This window comes from Leptonychotes weddellii, chromosome 5 (assembly GCF_054177405.1).
Source record: "Leptonychotes weddellii isolate Sample4059 chromosome 5, ASM5417740v2, whole genome shotgun sequence".
In the NCBI taxonomy this organism is placed as follows: Eukaryota; Metazoa; Chordata; class Mammalia; order Carnivora; family Phocidae; genus Leptonychotes; species Leptonychotes weddellii.
The window spans coordinates 141563496-141581194 of NC_138373.1; the positions used below are offsets into that span (position 1 = coordinate 141563496).

At 39.5% G+C, this 17699-nt stretch overlaps 1 protein-coding gene across 3 annotated transcripts in view; it reads left to right on the forward strand.

Moving 5' to 3' along the window:
• ANO4 (anoctamin 4) overlaps positions 1–15335 on the forward strand; it is a 277492-nt gene extending 262157 nt beyond the window's left edge. For all 3 annotated transcript variants that reach the window (XM_081822277.1, XM_081822276.1, XM_081822278.1), the window contains 6 exons: positions 2322–2486; positions 9144–9180; positions 11194–11305; positions 12285–12342; positions 12481–12578; positions 14326–15335. In XM_081822277.1, coding sequence (XP_081678403.1) covers positions 2322–2486; positions 9144–9180; positions 11194–11305; positions 12285–12342; positions 12481–12578; positions 14326–14539 — 684 coding nt within the window. In that variant the 3' untranslated portion in view covers positions 14540–15335. The remainder of the gene's footprint in view (positions 1–2321; positions 2487–9143; positions 9181–11193; positions 11306–12284; positions 12343–12480; positions 12579–14325) is intronic.
• The last annotated feature ends 2364 nt before the right edge of the window (positions 15336–17699 follow it).

Consider the following 17699-nt stretch of genomic DNA (forward strand, 5'->3'; position numbering starts at 1 on the left):
AACCCCCTAAAATTGATTTCCAGATTCACTAATGGTTATGTCAGTTTGAAAAACACTACCTTGAACCTAGGTTGTTGGCTTTTCCTAAAAAGAAGTCCTTTGGTGATCAGCTTTGACCCTGTTAATCACTGAACAGAACTTAACGCAAATTTTTCAGAAATGTCATTTTAGAATGGTTAAGTCGTGGTTAGGATTCTCCTTTCCTCTTTTCAAATGGTAGAGTGTATAAATAGGTACTGTAGATCATTAGATTAGGAAGGACAAGATGACAGCAAATCTGGACATACTACCTGCCCCGCCTCTTTAGCCAAAGAGACTGGGGAGATGAAAGGGTGGGCAGCATGCCCAGGAGTTTCTTGGCTCAGACCAAGATTCAGATCCACACCTTTCTACAGACACTGCTCTGTAAGCAGTTGTGTCATGCTTTGACTTTAATAAGTACATTCATATTTATTGTCTTGCTTTTTGTTTCTTACAAGACCTGTAGATGTAGAGTAAGTTTTTCCTACTATACAGATGGGCAACCTAGAGCATAGGAAGCCAAAGCCATAGAGAGGACAAACTATGTGTCCACAGTCACAATGCTAGGTAGCAGTTGAGCCATGACCCAGACCTGACTTCTGACTGAGTCCAGTGAGGGGTCCATTCCACCACATTGCCACCCTAAAATTCAGTGTAGATTTCCCCAATCTCCCCATCAATAGCTCGAAGATTAAGATGTGGGCAGTTGTTAGTGTAGTAATTTTGGCCAGTTCCAGCTAGGGTTTATACTCAAGACTCATAGGAAGCCAAAAACGGTGTAAAACAGAGGACTGCTTCTAGCAATCTCTGAGTCAGCAGAGTCCATCCTGAGGCTCAGCTTAAAGTTTTTGATAACTAAGTTGGTAAAAGTATTTACTCCGATATATTGAGTCACTTAATGAAAGACACAAACTTTTTGGAGTCTCAGATTCCCCGTAGGTAGAAGACATGTCGTGTTCTTGTCACATACTGTGAAATCTTCAGAGAAAGATCTCTCAGTTCAATGTTCATAACTGGTTAATAAGAGATTATGTACCTATCAAATAGTTGGCTTATTCAGCAACAAATAGCTGAATATTTATGACGCACCCGTAATTATGCTAAGGTGATGCCGTACCTGCCCTGATGGAGCTTACAGTGCCCCCCTCCCCTTTATCTGCAGTTTTGCTTTCTGGGGTTTCAGTACCTGCAGTCAACCCCAGGCCAGAAGCAGACGATCCTTCTGACACATCATCAGAAGGTCAACAGTAGCCTAGTGCTACATCACAGTACCTACGTCATCTGCCTCACTTCATCTCATCATGTAGGCATTTTATTATCTCACATCATCACAAGGAGAGTGAGTACAGTACAAGATATTTTGAGAGGAAGAGAGACCATATTCACACAGCCTTTATTACAGTGTATTGCTCTGTTTTATCATTAGTTACTGTTATTAGTCTCTTCCTGTGCCTAAGTTGTGAATTAAACTTTCTCATAGGTATGTATCTATAGAAAAAAACATAGTATATATAGGGTTTGGTACTGTCCGAGGTATCGGGCATCCACTGGGGGCCTTGGAAATATCCCCCATAGATGGTGGGGGGGGTCTACTGTACTTTCTAAATGGGGGAAACTGTCAATAATCAAACTAACAAATTGTTAGAAATTATAAACAGGATACTAAAAGAAGAGTATAGGTACTATATAACAATAACAAAGTCTGAGGGTCATGAAAAACTTTAGTTATGAAGTGGTTCTGGAGCTGAGGTGTGAGGGAGGAATAGGTATTAACTAGGCCCTGTGTGTGTGTGCGTGCGCACATGTATGTATGTGTTTGGCTTTAGGCAAAGGAAATGGTCTTGAAGTTTAGCCCATTTGAAACCATGAGGGTTCTGGAGTCCCCAGACAAAAGGGAATATGGCATCCCACGAGGTGGAGAAAGTCTTGCCACCATTAAGGCTTTGCTTTTATCCTAAGAGTAAAAGAAACCAATGAAGAGTTTTACGCAGAAGGGTGACATCATAAGATTTCCATAATAATAATGCTCAATCTAATACCCTGCTTAATAAAATGTTACTCCATAGCTTACACAATTTATCAGCTTTCAAGAACTATGGTTCTTCTACTTGAATAACAAAGAAAATACAGGCAAGAGAAAGTATTAACCACAGTGAAAAGTTAGCATTTTATTGTGTTTTTTTAAGTCAGTACTGTAATTTCCTTTTCTTGTTTTCCAAAGGTGGGATTTTGCAGTGGTGGGAACTCTCCTCCTGAGACATTCCACCACGGTGCTCACTGGCTCTCTGTCTTCCTCCCAGATCTGTGTGGTGATCGCTGCTGTGTTCGGGATCGTCATTTACCGAGTGGTGACTGTCAGCACTTTTGCTGCCTTTAAGTGGGCGTTAATCAGGAATAACTCTCAGGTTGCAACCACAGGGACTGCCGTGTGCATCAACTTCTGCATCATTATGCTGCTGAATGTGGTAAGTGAACTACAAGGTAACTAGCCTGATGGATAAACTGTGGTCTGCGGTTTTCTTCTGTTGCTAAGGGACCCAGCCTCGGAGGGGTGAGTCTGTCACGTAGCGCTGATGGCTGAGCGGCAAACTGCCTGGCAGGAGATGCACTCAGGTCTGGGGATTGAGAAGCTTGCGTCAAATCTAGGATCCAGGATTTTCTATAGTGGAAGGCACTAGCCCTCTCTGAATCTTCGTTCCCTTAATTTACCCAATAAGATAACACTGTTTATATACCCCTTGGGGAAACTTAAGAGAAAGAATGTATTTTTTTTTTTAAAGATTTTATTTATTTATTTGACAGAGAGAAACACAGCGAGAGAGGGAACACAAGCAGGGGGAGTGTGAGAGGGAGAAGCAGGCTTCCCACCGAGCAGGGAGCCCGATGTGGGGCTCGATCCCGGGACCCTGGGATCATGACCTGAGCCGAAGGCAGACGCTTAACGACTGAGCCACCCAGGCGCCCCGAGAAAGAACGTATTTTAAAGGCCCAGCCCAGAATCTGTGACATAGCTCAACAGGGCTGGCTCCCATTTCCTTTTGATTCTGAGTGACAGGAAAGTGGTCAGTATCCAAAGTATTGTTTGAGATAACCCTGCAAGGGACACATCAGGAGGGTACACGTTACTTGTGTTAATTTCAGGGCTTTTTCAATTCTATATTTCAGCCCGGATGTCTCCCCTGAACCCCATACATCCAGCTGCCTACTCCACCACCCTCATCTGAACCCCTCTCTTCCCTCCAGTATCAGTTCCTCCACAGCTCCCCCTGTGGTAGTGGCTCAGGCTGAAAACCTTGGCATTACCCTTGACTCCTCTGTTTCTCTCAGTGTCTGTTTCCAGAGTTTGATCACTTCTCACACATCCCCAAGTCCCACCTTGGTCCAAGATCCCAGTAGCTCCCACCTGGGATATTGCAGTGCCTTCTTAACTGGTCTCCCAGCTCCCATGTTTGCTCCCTCAGTTTAGACTCATCACGGCAGCTGGTGTGAGCTTCTTACCTGTGAGCCAGCTCCTGGCACTGCTCTGTTCACCGTGTCCAGTGGCTTTCCTCTTGCTCAGAATAAAAGTTCACATCTTCATGTGGCCTCCAGGGCTCTCCTTCTGGCCCCAGTGACATCTCTGACCTCGTCTCCTGCCTACTCACCCTGCTTCTCCTGCTCCAGGCTGGCCTTCCCTTTGTTCCCTGGATGTACCAGCCATGCTCTCACTCTAGGGATTTTTACTTGCTATTCTCTCTGCCTGGAATATACCTCCCCATGGGGTCTGTATGGCTTAATCCCTCACCTCCTTCATTTCTTTGTTCAAATGTTACTTTTCTAATATAAGGTTTCCGTGGTGACTCAGTTTTAGAATTGTAACCCACTCCTGCCATCTAACAGTTTCCTATTCCCTTGCCTGCTCTATTTTTCTCTGTGGTACTTATTACCATATAATACGCTGTTTTTAATTTATTTTATTATCTGTCTTCTCCCTTGGAATGTAGGCCCATGGGGGCAGAAACTTTTGTCTGTTTTTTTTTTTTAATTTTATTTATTTATTTGAGTGAGAGAGAATGAGAGATAGCACGAGAGGGAAGAGGGTCAGAGGGAGAAGCAGACTCCCCGCCAAGCAGGGAGCCTGATTCGGGACTCGATTCCAGGACTCCAGGATCATGACCTGAGCCGAAGGCAGTCGCTTAACCAACTGAGCCACCCAGGCACCCCTTTTGTCTGTTTTTTTTTTTTTTTTAATTTTATTTATTTGAGAGAGAGAATGAGAGACAGCACGAGAGGGAAGAGGGTCAGAGGGAGAAGCAGACTCCCCGCCGAGCAGGGAGCCTGATGCGGGACTTGATCCCAGGACTCCAGGATCATGACCTGAGCCGAAGGCAGTCGCTTAACTGACTGAGCCACCCAGGCACCCCTTTTGTCTGTTTTTTTTTACTCTTGTTATTTCCCAGTGTCTGGAACAAGGCCTAGCACATAGTAGGCTCTCAGTAAATTGTTATTATTTGCAGAATAGTATTATTTGCTGACATTTTTAGATTTGAGGTCAACCTATACATAAAAATATTGACATTAGAGATTTTTAGCAGGGAATAAATAAGATAATGTATGTAGAGTGATAGACATGGAGTAGCTGTTCAATTAATTATGGCTCCCTCACCCTTAGTTTTGTTGCATCCTAAATCTGGGCCATAATGCTGAAATTCATCACTAGAAAAGGGTTTTCCAAAGGCCGAGTAATTTAATGCTATTATCAATATAGTTTAATCTGTTTGGATTGTCATTTCTAGCTCCTTAAATAATTCTGATTCTGTAACCAATAAACTCAAGAGTGATTCTTAAGAGAATTCAACCTACCCAATAATAAAAAACTTCATTTAGGATTCTTAGGTGAGCAAGTCATCACTGAGCTAATGAAATATAGTTGATTTATTATTATTACTGCTATTACTATTACCATTTATTATTAAAATACACAGGGACTTCTATATTATTTTAGAAAAAAGTTTCAGAATACAGAAGTTCTAAAAATGAAATAAGAGCAGTTGCTAAACCACTTGACATGATGATTGTATAAGTGTGTGGTCAAGTGGAGGTCGAGAGTGGATGTGTGGCACACCCTGGCCCTCTCTCCTCCAGGACTCAGCTTGTCTCAAAGTTAATTGTGGAATATATGCATTGTAAAGGGGAGTGATTCATGGTGAAATTAACCAAACAGCCGGAGTAGTGAAATATTCTGTGTCCAGGTAGTTTGCAATGAATTAAGGCCCTCTTTTTCTCTAATGTCTTATTGAAAATTTAATTTATACATCTTAAGAAATAAATACATGCAGTGAGTCTATAAATACATGGTTGCTCATACATTTTGAGCAGAGATACCAATGTTGTCAGAATGATACTTTGTTGGACTGGAAATCACTTATCTAGCAATCTCTACTTCATGAGACACAGCTGAGAAAAGAGAAAGTAAACTAGAATTGAAGAAGGGAGCATAGGGAGTGGGAAAACTATATAGTTATGGACATTGCAAAGCACCTACTATGTGCTGAGAGCTAGACTACTAGGCATTTCTATGCTTTATCTAACAAGCATTTCAGAGTCACCAAAATGGATGATGTAGAGTCTACACACCAAAGCTAACATGTATTATTTTTATGAATGCCCTTAAGGGGTATTTTCATTTATTTTAGGTACATGTGAACACCTTTGGTGTTTTAATTTCTCACCAACATCAGACTGAAAAAACAGAAGGTTACTAAGGCAAGAATTCTTTTTTTTTTTAAAGATTTTATTCATTTATTTGACAGAGAGAGAGACAGCGAGAGAGGGAACACAAACAGGGGGAGTGGGAGAGGGAGAAGCAGGCTCCCTGCAGAGCAGAGAGCCCAATATGGGGCTCAATCCCAGGACTCTGGGATCATGACCCGAGCTGAAGGCAGCCGCTTAAACCAACTGAGCCACCCAGGCGCCCCTAAAGCAAGAATTCTGACAAGGGCAGGAACTGATAAGCCAAGGGGAAGGAAAGAAAATAAGAAACATATGTAAGAACTTTGAAAGCAGCATCATCCAAGACCCTTCTGTCCAGAAGCAATCGCCTTAGTCTCCTCAGCCCATGTCTGATAACATCCTCATCCCAGCAAACACATTTCTAGTCCTGTCTTATGCCCTGAGGCCTTGCAGGTTCCATTACGAAGGCAACTGAGTGTGTAATATAGTTTGGAAAGATTTTCATCAGAATATCCAAAAAATAAAAAAGTAAGTCCTTAAGCAAACATCACATAAATAACAGGTGACAGACTAATAACTATAATGTAGCTTTGACCAGTTCAGAACTAAACTATCTACTGACTTCTGAAATTACTTAAGATATTTTCATGACCCTACAATATACATTTTTTATAGCTACATAAATTATTTTCAACTACTTGAAATTTTGGCCATACTGGTCTTACAAAAAAAATAATCATTTAGACATGAATCATTAATACTTTCCATTAATCTAATATAAAAACCTTGAGATCTAGATTGGTTTTTAACTTCTGTTCATTACAGCCTCTAATTTTTAAATAATATTGTTATAGATCACATACCCTGTTTCTGACTTTCTGCTAGAGTTGTCCAACCCTAACTGAAGAAGCAGATCTATAAGGATGCCTATTTTCTAGATTTTATGACATCTATTTACTCTTGTTTTGTTTTTGATGTGTATTTACTCTTATGTAGTGTATACTCTAAAAATAAAATAAAATTTATTTTATAAAAAATTCTAGATCTGGGGGCACCTGGGTGGCTTAATTAGTTAAGCATCTGACTCTTGATCTCAGCCAGGTCTTGATCTCAGGGTCGTGAGTTCAAGCCCTGCATTGGGCTCCTAGCATGGGGCCCACTTTAAAAAAAATATTCTGGATCCCAACAAAATATTATACTTATTAGTGACTGGTTAAGGGGCACTTACTAATTTTCATTTTATTTCTTCTTGAAAAGTAAATACCTCAAAGATGGAGTGAATAGGATGGATTTTCTTGCTCCTTGTCATACAGTTTTAATCCCATTTTGCTTCACTAGTGACCAAAGAACATCTCAATATGGTGGTCAGAAACAAAAGATGCCAACAAAGAATATATCCCAAGAGGAGACTGAAAGTTATAACCATCCTTTTTATTCATCCATACCAATATGAATCCAGTATTTCATTATACTCTAAACAATGAAAACCACAGGGTTTTATTTGAGAAAGAAGTGAACCAGAAAACATGGCTTGCATCAGAACAAGCCCACATACGTTGATTGGGTGGACAAGATCAAATTAGAAGTACTCATAACTCCTTTTGGAATTTTACTTAAGATCAGAAAGCTTTTTGTCAGTTACAGATTTTAACTCTTACAATTTGTGGCATCCAGTTTGGAAACAGATTTTCTACTGCTTTTATCAGAACAAACCTTCCATGATTTCTATCTGAACTGCCTAATGAGAAGTCAGACCTTTTCCAGAAGCCACTCATCTAAAAGTCTCTTGCTGGTCGTCAGGCCCTCTGCTTATGTGTCCCTTTTGGTTGCATCCTGCTCAAAGCCTTAATGTCCATCCCCTTGCATTTTCAACATTTATAAAATGTTCACAGATGCTATGGATCCCAACTGTGTCCCCATATACTTTGCCTTATTTTTCAAAAGGTTAATATTAATCATATTTTGACTCCTGTGCTATTCCTTTTTTAAGTTCCATTTTTTTTTCGGTGTCCAAACCAAAATAACATTGGCATGTCACCAGCTACCAAGACCTTTGAGATAGGAGTGCAAAGTGAGGCACTTGGACAAAAGCATGTCAACATGAAAGATGTAAAGGATAAACTGGACAATCAAAAATTGCATTTTGAGAAAGGTGGTCTCACCAGTCAAACCTATTTTTCCTTGAAAATTACATAACTTTAATGATAGAGTGTATTTGTAACAGTAAAATATATTTTATTAAAACACCTGTCCTAATCTGTGGTTAACCAGTATTTTTAAGATAAAATTAAAATGTATGACTATACCACAGGATTTCTTATTGAAAATTACACCAATCTCTTTTAACTTTGGACTCTTAAGAGTCTGTGGCTTCTGTACACAAAATGTGATAGTATGGCCATATTAGTTATTATATATAGCAAAACCAAGTTTAGAGTCATACAATCCGTATTTTACCTAATTCTGTAGTTAGCAGAAGTCTTGGATAAGAGAATTCAGAGGTTTGGAAGGACCTTAAGATCAATGAGTCCAATACCCATTCTCAATCACATAAAAGAAAAACAGTGGTCTGAAGAAGAGATGAGGTAATGTGCCCAAGCTCTACAGCTTGCTGGCTGGTAAAGTCATAATTCCAGCCTGGGGAATTTTAACTAGGTCATTTTCACTACTTTAAATGTGATCTTAATATTCATGTTGTTCCAATCCATTTGACCAGTTTTCCTTTCCATTTTCCTGTCTCTCATTTTAGAGAAGACACTTGTTTCTTTTTCTCAATTTATACCCTCTCTGGGGAATCTCCTAGAGCTGGGTTTGCCCTGAACTGTGCCCCCTGCACTTCCATATACAGATTCATACACAGGTGTGTGTGTGTGCGCACACACACACTTTCCCTTCCCTCTCAGGACCCTCCATTTACCAGATGGCTGGGTGAGTTAAGGATGCATCCAATGTACTAATGGAAAAGCAGAGTATCAAAAGCTTAGGAGTTCCTAGTAAGGTTTCATCACTTCAGTATTTATGAATGCTCTAATCTAGAAAATACAGCCAGTCCATAAACAGTGAGATTACAGAATCTTACCATCAGATCAGTCTTAGAGATGCTGAGGCCCAGGAATGTTGTGATTTGCCCAGCTCATTTAGCAAGCTGGCAATTAGTGGCAGCTAGCCTTGTTGCCAATTAATTACTCCTACACAGGAAGTGAGATTTTAAAAATGGTAAAATGGGACTTTGTGCATTTCTTTCTTGCCCTGAAAGGACACAACTGTTTGTTTACCATGTGTTCATTGTTGAGTAATGGGCTGTTAATGAAATTATTTTCACTCGTGACGTGATTGCCTATTTCCTTTATAATTATGGATTTTGTAGCATCTACAGCTTTTTTGTTAAATGTATGAAACTTATTTTACAGCTTTATGAAAAAGTTGCGCTTCTTCTGACAAATTTAGGTAAGTGAGACCCTTCTTATTTCACGGTACAGTATTGTGGTTTGGGAAGTATCTTTTCAAAGACTGATTTCTGAAACACTGCTCAAGAGAAATACTCTTTTTATTTCGAACTGCATACAATAATTTGTTCTTTGCCTTCAACAGGACATTTTAAATACGTCTAGTAATTGGGGGATCATTTCTATTTAAAGCTTTAAAACCTGTCATAAACATTATCATGAGCTAATGTAATTTGAGGCAGGTTTTCTCTTAATGCACAAAAATATAGCATCACAAAAGTAGTAAAGTACCCAAAATCACTTAGAAAAGTGTTCATTTGCTATTGCCTACAATTTTTATTTAATTAAAAATGTATCAAGCTTTTGTGGTATAAAAAAACCACAGCAAGGTTAGTTGCTTTGAAGACTGGGGACCTTCTACTAGGAATGTAGGTGGCCTGATCATTACTGACATTTATAGAAATAACATTCACCCTAAGAACATTTCTCTGACTCCATAAAACATTAGAACAATCTGGTAGCTGGCTATACACTGTACATTTTCCATGTTTTCAAGATAAAGAAATTGTCCCAATTTTATTAATGAAACATTAGTCATTTTACTCTATGCAATTTGAGAAAATTACATGCTCCCACACGTAAACCTATTTTAGCACATTCCCATATGTAACTTGTCCAGAGGAGGGGAGAAATCACAAAAGTGCTCTTATTTATAATAATCATTATAATACAAGATGCCATTTATTGAGCCTTTCTGTGTGCCAGATGCAGAGCTAGATACCTGGAATATCTCCTTTAATGTCGATAAAAACCTCCATCATTACCACGCCTTGCCCAGAAAGATAGAAAGAGGTTTATATCCACAGAAGAGGTCACTGCATTAGCAGATTGTGTCCAGTGGCACCTTGATCCAGGCTGGCAAAGTTGCCAGGGAGATACAGCTCTGGCCCATCTGTGGTCAGGATACCTGGGCACCCACCCAGCTGGCTAACAACCTGGGAGACCTTCCTATGTAACCAATAGTTAAGTAGCAGAAGTGAAGTAAAGCTAAAACCCTTAAAAAATCCTTTGTCTTTTTTCCCTCAACAGCAGTACAGCCTTGTTAAATATGATTCTCCTCCCCCTTCTCAGATATGCTCCTAGCAAGCAGTTTGAGGAATTAGTAGAAAAGGAATTGATGGGGTGAAATGGTAAAGGGCAATTAGAAGCTCAGGGAATGTGGAAACAGAGAAAGTACTATGGAATTAAATATATTTTCTTTGACATTACTTGGGATGAGGATGCAGCTCCTAGGGAAGGATAGGTGCATTTGACATGAGATGTCAAGTTGGAAGTTTGATTCATATTTTGATTCATATCACAATGTCCAAAGAGCACTTGCTTTATGGAAGTCAAAATATAAGGAGATGAGAATTGGCGCCTGGCTGAGGTCAGAATACTGTAAGATACAGATGGTAATATACAGTAAAAGCTCTAAAATGAGGTCATCTCCTTGGTATTTGTCCATGCAAATGAAAAATGATGGATGAGGGTGAGAGGCAAAGAAGTCAGATACTCTCAGTATTCTGAGAGGGGGGCTCTGACTCCCTCTCCTGCAGCAGAATAGAATTTGAGAACAAGGAATTAATTAGGAGCTGGGAGAGGACCTGACCCCACACAGGCCCTACCCCACAGGCAGAAACTAAGAGCAGAAGGAAATGAGGCCCCTTCAGCCCTCATTCTCTCTACTCCAGGCTCTCTGGGCATCCTGTCACAGCAGAACAAACTGGATATTCCATCCCCTCAGATATGTCACTAGCTGCTTCCCACCACACCCTGGTTGGGGCTGGTCTGCAAGCTTGAGGATCTCATGGGTGGTGCATTCCATCACACACCATTTATAGGCAAACTGGGGTCTCGTGCAGCCTCTTTAGGACACCTCTGCTCCTGCCCTGTGTGTGTAGGGAGTAGGGCAGAGGGAGTTAAGAAGGGGTCAAAGGCAACCTCTCAAACTCTACTCCCTTTTTGTCCACAGAACAGCCTCGCACAGAGTCTGAGTGGGAGAACAGCTTCACCCTGAAAATGTTTCTTTTTCAGTTTGTCAATCTGAACAGCTCCACATTTTACATCGCGTTCTTCCTTGGAAGGTAAGGACCTGATCTCTCCACACTTCTGCAGGCCAGGGACAGAGCACTCGGAGGTCACTGACCAGGGTGAGAGAGAAGCACCTCCTTTAGAGTGATTTACACAAAGGGTAAAAAGAGATTAGCTTCCTCCTTTCCCTTCCTATTCCCATCCTGGGGAATGGTCGCTCCACTCAAAAGTTACCTGTGCACATTTTCTTGCTAAGGTACATAGAGGAAAAGCATTTGCACAAATGAAGGATGGATTTAAAACTTGTGGGCTCCATCCACACCTGGGTCAGTCCCCAGGATCTCACACCTATATGAGCAGGTGGCCTAATGGGGTGGGCGGTCTGTAGTGTGTTCTGGATGCCCACCTTCACAGAAGAGGGAAGGACATCCAGACAGGAAAGGGGCTGACAGAGGATGCCAGAAGAGAGTGGGCAACTTCTGAATCCAGCAGTTACGAGGATTTGCAGAGGCTCCTGTGTTAAGTAGTCATGCCTTATGAATTCTTTTGTGTCGGGAAGTAGTTTCTGAGGATATAAGAACCGGAGACAGGTGAGTGTTGCGTTTTGGTGGGATGGATGCCGCAGCTTCTCCTCAGTATCGAGCTTCTTCAGTGTGGAATTCTAGTCAAACAGTAAAGCTGTTTTTTTTTTTTAAATTAAACTTCTATTCAAAAAGATCAGAATGTGTTTCAGTCCAACATGCTGTTTGTTACACAGGCCAGAGCACTTGATATTTAGCAGAAAATGTTCAGAGTCACAGCAAGCAACAAGAGCTGGCCTCTGTGGTCAGCAGCCAGATAGTCTAGAAGGGAAATAAATATTCCCTGGAGAATTCCAGAAGCTGCAGTTATGGCAGCTCTGGAGAGTTTCCTAATTCTCTCAGACCTGATTGTACCAGTAATTTTCATTGGAGATGTGCTAATCTGAACACAATAGTTATGAAAAGCTTAGACCTACGGTATGCTAATGGTTTGTTTTTCTGTGTGTTAAAGATTTACAGGACACCCAGGTGCCTACTTGAGGCTGATAAACAGATGGAGACTAGAAGAGGTCTGTATTCTCCCATCATTCCTTATTTTCTACAGTTGTACATTAAATAACCTAGGGCAATTTTGTGCAGATTAGAAACCAGACACTCTTTCTTCCTCTCCATTGATTCTGAAATTTCTGTGTTTGCTTACCTCGCAGTGCCACCCTAGTGGATGCCTTATTGATCTCTGTATGCAAATGGGTATTATAATGGTGCTAAAGCAGACCTGGAATAATTTCATGGAACTTGGCTACCCGTAAGTACCTTAGACATCTATAGTTGAGACGCAGCATTGCTCATTATTGGCTTTTCTAGGTGTGGCAAGTAAGATAAGCAATGCAGACTGAGCAGTTAAGGCAGTACATATACCTGGAGCTAAAGTGCTCATGCTCAGTTATTCAAAAGCAGTCATGAAAGTAATAAACATTGGCTCTTTAGGAAGATTTAGTACAAGAAGTATGAATGATAGTGAATATTCTTAAAAAGTCTCTGTGGGGCCCTAAATATTGAACACTTGCTTGCAGCTCCTTTAAATAATGCCTCTGACCTTCATGCTGTAGCATTACAAGGCTCTCACTAGTTGCAACCCATTAACTAGAGCTCTACCCATCCCACCCCCATGATAAATCAGGAATGGTAATTTTTTTTAAACTACCTTAAATTCAAACTGTACAGAAAAGGAACTTACGGAAAAGAGAAAAGTTTAGGGATGGAGAAAAGAAACTAGAGTATTTCTAAGTCAACATATCTTAACGAGTAAAAATATGGTCACCTGGTGATAATAGTTTATGTTGATGACAATAGGCAAAAACTTGCATCACTTTTTTAAGGATAACCTTGAATTCTGCTATGTTTGCTCAGCTCTGGTCAGTTAAGTTTTAAAGGAACATAAATCAGCTACTTCTATTTCTGCTAATTCCAAACCTACTGGTTTCCATGTCAGTTTGCTGTCTCCATAGAGAACTCCAGGTTTCAGGGAGGACCACTCAGCCAGAACGATTAGCTAGAACTTGGATCACTTCGAAAAAGTCACCTCTTAGCTCTCAGTCAGAAGCTATCCCAGTAATTTTCTATTCTTAGATTTTTAGAAAAATTATTCCAAGTGCTTGATGTTTTCTATGAAACTTTTTTTAAATGCATAAAATTTAAAAATTAACATTATATGCTACTTTAAAGTATAAGCCATAATTTATCAAAATGTCAGAGACATCAAGGGAACTGTATTTTATCTTCTAGTAGTATGGACAGAGAGCAAAATTGTGAAGTAGGTCGTTTGTCTTTGATACCCGTCCCATTATTTCCTTTATTTCACAATTTGTTTTTGTGTTTTTTTGGCATGTCTGCTCTTGAATACCCCTCAATTTTTCCTTGTCCCCTATAGCACACACACCTGGCCCTTGCACCCATTTCCTCAACCCTGTTCCATATCATAAGATGCACTCCTGAACTTACTAAAGATTAATGTGTTAACCTCACCAGTGTGAGATGTATTTTACTGGGACTCAGAGCCCCTGTTGAGCTCAAGCTAAAAGCAGGCAAGTCCAGCTGTAGATGTGCAGGCTTCCGTGTGCTAAGAGGGGAAGCATTTAGTGGGTCTGCAGATCTTCCAGGTCCTCAGTCAGAGTATGCAGGTCAGCACCCACATGGTAAGACTGCCCATGGGTCCTAAATTAAGTCAGCTAGGCCAAACCTTCCTCTACTCCGAGGTCTGGGTGTTACCTTGGTGCTAGAAGATCCGTTTATAGATGTTCTTAGTCCTCTATCCCACCCTCTGAGGCGACACTGAACATGAAACAATTTCATGAATAGTTAAAAAGTCATTCTGTTCACTTGAAGTGCAAATGCATGAAGTATAGCCATTGATACTGTCTTCCTAATCCAAGGTTTTATTTCCTTGGCAGCTGATCCTAAACATTTTTAAACTATGGTTCTATATTTGAAGTCTGTCTTAAGTCTTATGAACAGTCATACATTTTTTTAAAGGAATTGATCTTGTTGTGCAGGTTAATTCAGAATTGGTGGACCAGAAGGAAAGTACGACAAGAACGTGGGCCTGAAAGAAAAATAAGTTTCCCACAGTGGGAAAAGGACTACAATCTTCAGCCCATGAATGCCTATGGACTCTTCGATGAATACTTAGAAATGAGTATGCAAATATCTTATTTTATCTTATTAATTCTAAATGCCAATTCTGGATCTCAAGCTATATTCAGCTAGACATGCACCCTCTATCATTGAGGCCAGCAGTGTGGGGGGATTCTCCAGCTGAATGCAAGGAGGGAGTTTCTTCCTTTAAGAAGCTCAATCCATAGAGATGGTTCCAAAAACCTAGGCACTTCAAATTCATCATGACATTGTGTCCTGTCCCTTGTAATCAATCACCAGGAAACAAAAATGAGTTGGAAAACTTGGTGAACCAAAGAAAAAGAAGTTATCATGGCATGATTGATTCACTCATTTAGCAGACATGTATTGAGCCATGTTATGTCCAGGCAGATGCTATGCTTGACACTAGAGCTACAAGAAGGAATAAGGCAGAGTCCCAGCTCTCAAAGAGTACATGGGCTAGTGGGGGAAAGCCAGAGATATAAAGTGTCCAAGATGCTGCAGGATGCATCAGTAGAAGGGATGGGGGAGCAGCCATTTCTCTTGGTGAGGATGGCAGGAAGCTGGGAATGCTTAAGCTATGCTGCACTTACATTTAAGGAATTAGATTTCTCTATTAATCAAACCCAAGCTATTTATCTTGTATGTTGTACATGTACCCAAGCATGTATCCAAGAGCATAAGCTATGGAACCAGATTACCTGGGTTCAGATCCCAGCCCTATCACTTATTAACTATGAAACTTGGACAATTAATCTCTGTCTCAATTTTTTCACCTCTAAAGTGGGGATAATAAGGAGAGTAACCACTTCATAAGGCCATTGTGTGGATTAAATGAGTTAATAAATGGAAAGGGCTTAGAACAATGACTGGGCTCCTAGGATACACTTGGTACATGTTATTTGTATCATCACTATTATTTTCCTGTTCTTATCTCCCAGGGGAGAAAAGCTAACAAAATTGCTCAGCAGATATATTGAGTGTGTGGGGGTTGTTTGTTGTTTTTTTTTTTTTTCAATTATGTTTAAGCTCTGTAACATTGGGGTAAAAGTGGGGGTAGCGATGAGCGAGATGCATTACTTCTGAGTTCTTTCTGGGAAAATCTGAAAATTAAAGGAGCAGAATTGATGCTTAATGTTCTTAGATTGCTTATGTCTTAAGTATCTACTGATATTTTTGGAGTTTCAATTATAGAATGGCAGGATAATAGAACTTAGAGAAGAAATCAATGTGGGCATTAATAATAAAACTTAATAAAGGGAATTCATTAAGAGAACTAACCATTTTGAGGTCTCTTAATGGACTTTTCTCCCGTAAAGAAGGAAATGAACAATAATGTTGGTATATTGAGTGCTTGAAAGAAGCTTTTATGTGGCTAGAATTAGTAGTGCTCCAAATACTGCAGTATCTGCAGCAAGAAACAAATCTCAGAAGCATCACAAGCAGACTAGTTAATCCTAACTGCTTCCTTCTGTTCTTCTCATTTTCTTAATGACTTCTGTGCTTTGTTATTTATCTTTTTAAGTATATTTGAAGTATAATAGTGCAGAAAGTATATAAATAAGTGTGCAGATCAATAAATTTTTACATATTTACCGATCTATATAGGTGCAAATTTGGCAAACTACAGCCCTCAGGTCAAATTGAGTCCATTGCCTGTTTTTGTAAATAAAGTTTTATTGGTTCACAGCAATATCCAATTATTTACATATTGTCTATAGTTGGTTTTGCACAATAGTAAAGTCGAGTAGTTTTGACAAAGACTGGCCTACCAAGCCTCAAATGTTTACTGTCTGGCTCCTTAAAATGTTTGCCATCCTGTATGGTCAATCAAGAAATAGAATATTATCACTATCAAAGAAGGCTCTTTGTTTTCTCTCCAAGTAATAACACCCTCACTAACCACTCTCCTGATTTCTAACACCGTAAATTAATTTTGCCTTTTTTTAATCTCCATGTGAATGAAATTGTACAATATATACTGTTTTATAACTGGCTTCTTTCACTAAATATCATGTGTATAAGCTTCTTCTATGTTGCTACACATAGTAAACAAGAAGAAACTTTAAATCTACAAGTATGTGGAAACTAAACAACGTACTTCTGAACAACCAATGGGTCAAAGAAATCAAAAGGAAAATAAAATATCTCCAAACAAATGAAAATGGAAGTACAACATACCAAAACTTATAGGACAAAGACAGTTTTTTAAAAAATTCCAGTATAATTAATGTATAGTGCTATATTAGTTTCAGGTGTACAATATAGTGATTTAATAATTCTATACATTACTCAGTGCTCATCCATGATGAGTGTACTCTTAATCCCCTTCATCTGTTTTACCCATCTCCCCACCCACCTTCCTTGTGGTAACCACCAGTTCTCTATATTTAAGAGTCAGGGTTTTTGGTCTTTTGTTTCTTAAATTCCACATATGAGTGTAATCATCTGGTATATGTTTTTCTCTGACCAATTTATTTCAGTTAGCTTTATACCCCCTAGATCCATCCCTGTTGTTGCAAATGGCAAGATTTCATTGTGTTTTATGGCTAATATTCCATTGTATATAAATACCACCTCTTCTTTATTGGATTGCTTCCATATCTTAGCTATTGTACATAATGCTGCAATAAACATAGGGGTGCATTTTTTTATTAGTGTTTTCATATTCTTACCAGTAGAGGAATTACTGAATCATGGTAATTATATTTTCAATTTTTTGAGGAACCTCCACACCATTGTCCACAGTGGCTGCACCAGTTTACATTTCCACCAACAGGGTACAGTGTGCCTTTTTCCCCACATCCTCCCTAACACTTGTTGTTTCCTTTGTTTTTTATTTTAGTCATTCTGATGGGTGTGAGGTAATATCTCATTGAGGATTTGATTTGCATTTCCCTGATGATGGGTAATGCTGAACACCCTTTCATTTGTCTATTGGCCATCTGTATGTCCTTTTTGGAGAAATGTTTGTTCATGTCTTTTCAGTTTTTCATTGCATTATAATTGGGTTTGTTTTTTTGGGTTTTTTTGTATTGTTTTGTTTTGGTGTTGAGTGGTATAAATTCTTTATATATTTTGGATATTAACCCTTTAGCAGATAAATCATTTGCAAATATCTTCTCCCATGCACTAGGTTGTCTTTTTGTTTTTTAATGGTTTCCTTTGCTATGCAAAAGCTTTTTATTTTGATATAGTTTCAGTAGTTTATTTTTGCTTTTGTTTTCTTTGCCTTAGAAGACATATCTAGAAAATGTTGCCATGGCCAATG